The 2,284-nt window shown below is 41.5% G+C and overlaps 1 protein-coding gene across 1 annotated transcript in view; it reads right to left on the minus strand.

Annotated features, from left to right (window-relative positions):
• LOC107687204 (sterile alpha motif domain-containing protein 3-like) overlaps window positions 1–1,798 on the minus strand; it is a 25,834-nt gene extending 24,036 nt beyond the window's left edge. Inside the window, exons 1-2 of the mRNA XM_016484431.1 lie at window positions 1,703–1,798; window positions 1,583–1,601 (exon numbers count right to left, since the gene is read on the minus strand). Coding sequence (XP_016339917.1) covers window positions 1,583–1,601; window positions 1,703–1,798 — 115 coding nt within the window. The remainder of the gene's footprint in view (window positions 1–1,582; window positions 1,602–1,702) is intronic.
• Window positions 1,799–2,284: the final 486 nt, after the last annotated feature.

The following is a 2,284-nucleotide window of genomic DNA, read 5'->3' on the forward strand; positions in this document are numbered from 1 at the left end:
ACCAGATCTAGTCTGTATCCAGATCAGATGGTCACTGCAGTCACCCGGATCCAGTACATATCCAGTCCAGATGGTGGATCAGCACCTAGAGATGACCTCTAACAGCCCTGAATGTCAGCGGAAATCAGGACAACTAGATGATCCCCAGAGACAGATCCCCAGTAAAGACCTTGTCTCCTAGACGGCCACCGGGACAAGACCACAGGAACCAGTTGAGTCCTCTGCTCAATGTGACTCAATGTGCTGCAGCCTGGAATTGAACTGCTGGTTTTGTCTGGCCAGAGGAGAACTGGTCCCCCGACTGAGCCTGGTTTCTCCCAAGGTTTCTTCTCCATCCTGTCACCGATGGAGTTTTGGTTCCTTGCCGCTGTCGCCTCTGGCTTGCTTAGTTGGGGACACTTAATTTCCAGCGATATCGTCGACTTGATTGCACAGATACTATTTAAACTGAACTTAGCTGGATGATGACATCACTGAATTCAATGCTGAACTGCCTTTAACTGAAAATTGAGTGTTTACTATTGTCATTTTGCATTAATGACACACTATATTCCTAATTAATGCTGTACAGTTGCTTTGACACAATCTGTATTGTTAAAAGCGCTATGTAAATAAAGGTGACTTGACTTGACTTGACTTGAGTGTGCCATCTTCTAAATATGCTTGATTTCCAGCTTGGAGAACTCTGTCGAAATCATAGGAAAACTCAGGAACTTCACATTTTTCTGGCCACTTTTCCAAACAACCATCAGATGTTGCCAACAGCACTAGAACTTGTTGAGGCTTGGTCATCTCTAGAATGCTGGTCCAAATCTCTTGGAGTTGATAAGATGTCAGAGTCGCAAACAGGTGTCAATGTCAGAATGACTGATGGTTCTTCTACTTTTTTATGATTTTGATTGAGCCCTTGTTCTTTATGTCGTCAGTAGAGGTCAGAGTAAAAAACTGACCAAAGTCAGTGTCCATGTACATGAGACTAAAATGTCCATCCAATTGAAAAGTATCTTTTACAATTGTCAGAAGATCATCAACTGTGTTCGGAATCCCAGATGGAAGGAACAATTTTCGTACGTCATGGTCCTGTAGAATTGCTCGTAGTTCAGATGGGCTAGGTGAGGACATTGTTGATGTGTTCACAATCTCAGTCTGAAAGGAAAAAAATAAAGGGTATTAGCCTAGATTTAGCTGCTTAATTTTAAATGCATAACTGCTACCACAGTGTCTCTCTCTAACTCTCTCTCACATAAACTATACACACAGTCAAGCACCGGCACTGAAACACACACACACACACACTTTATTACATTACCACAATCTTATCACCATTAACAAATATAATCATAGCAGTTTATATATATATATATATATATATATATATATAATGCAAAGGACTTGTAAGAATGTAATAGAAAATAGGAACATAACCTTTTAATCAACACAAATGTAGTGTTTTAGAGACACCATCGAGTGCCCTCCCATGGTGTAGGTTGCCAGTGGATAAGCGTCGGTTAGCTGGCCGTGTTGGAGGACTTTAATATCACGAGTGGGTTCCAACATAAAAACCCTGAGATGTTTATTGTACCTTGCAGGCGCTTTGCAGCCTGACAACAAAGCTGAGTTAATCTTGAACAACAACCATTTGAACAATTTCTGCAAAGTCAGGCAATCCCCCAGTTGAGCCAAATGCTAGCATCATTCCTACTGTGTAGTCTGTGCCGAAATAGTCTACCTTATTTGTCATGTGTACTGCAATGGCATTGGGGAATTGTTTTCTCACGGTTTCTTTTATTCCTTCCATTTAGCACTTCAAGTGGCACTTAAGACATTTTTGTCACAAAAATGGCAGGCTTTGCATGATCAGAGTCATACAAATGGAACGCAATTTTTCTGAAGCAGCCAGTTTGCTGAATAACCTTCTTAAAGAGGTGGTGTTTGGCTTCAAACCTCATAGTCCATAATGCCACAAGGGGGCCAAAGTCTTTGATAAGCTGAGGATAATGCTCCAGAAAGTGATGTTTCGGAAGCAGTCTTTGTTGTGGAAAAAGTTCAAAGAACCTATGTTGATGTTCAGATATCTTGCTGTCAAGAAAGCCGATGCTTGCATCTGAAAAGACAGGTGACAGAGCAAGCTCAACAACATCTTTAAGAGTCATTATCAACTGCCATGCCTTTTCATCCTCTGGTATTTTCTCTCCAACCATAAGTGACAGCAACCTCTATAAACACCAGTTTTCGTGGGCGTTGCCACCGATGCTGGTTTTAGACCCAAAGTTTGGTGCAACAA

Source organism: Sinocyclocheilus anshuiensis, unplaced genomic scaffold (genome assembly GCF_001515605.1).
Source record: "Sinocyclocheilus anshuiensis isolate Anshui unplaced genomic scaffold, SAMN03320099.WGS_v1.1 scaffold1961, whole genome shotgun sequence".
NCBI classification, from domain to species: Eukaryota; Metazoa; Chordata; class Actinopteri; order Cypriniformes; family Cyprinidae; genus Sinocyclocheilus; species Sinocyclocheilus anshuiensis.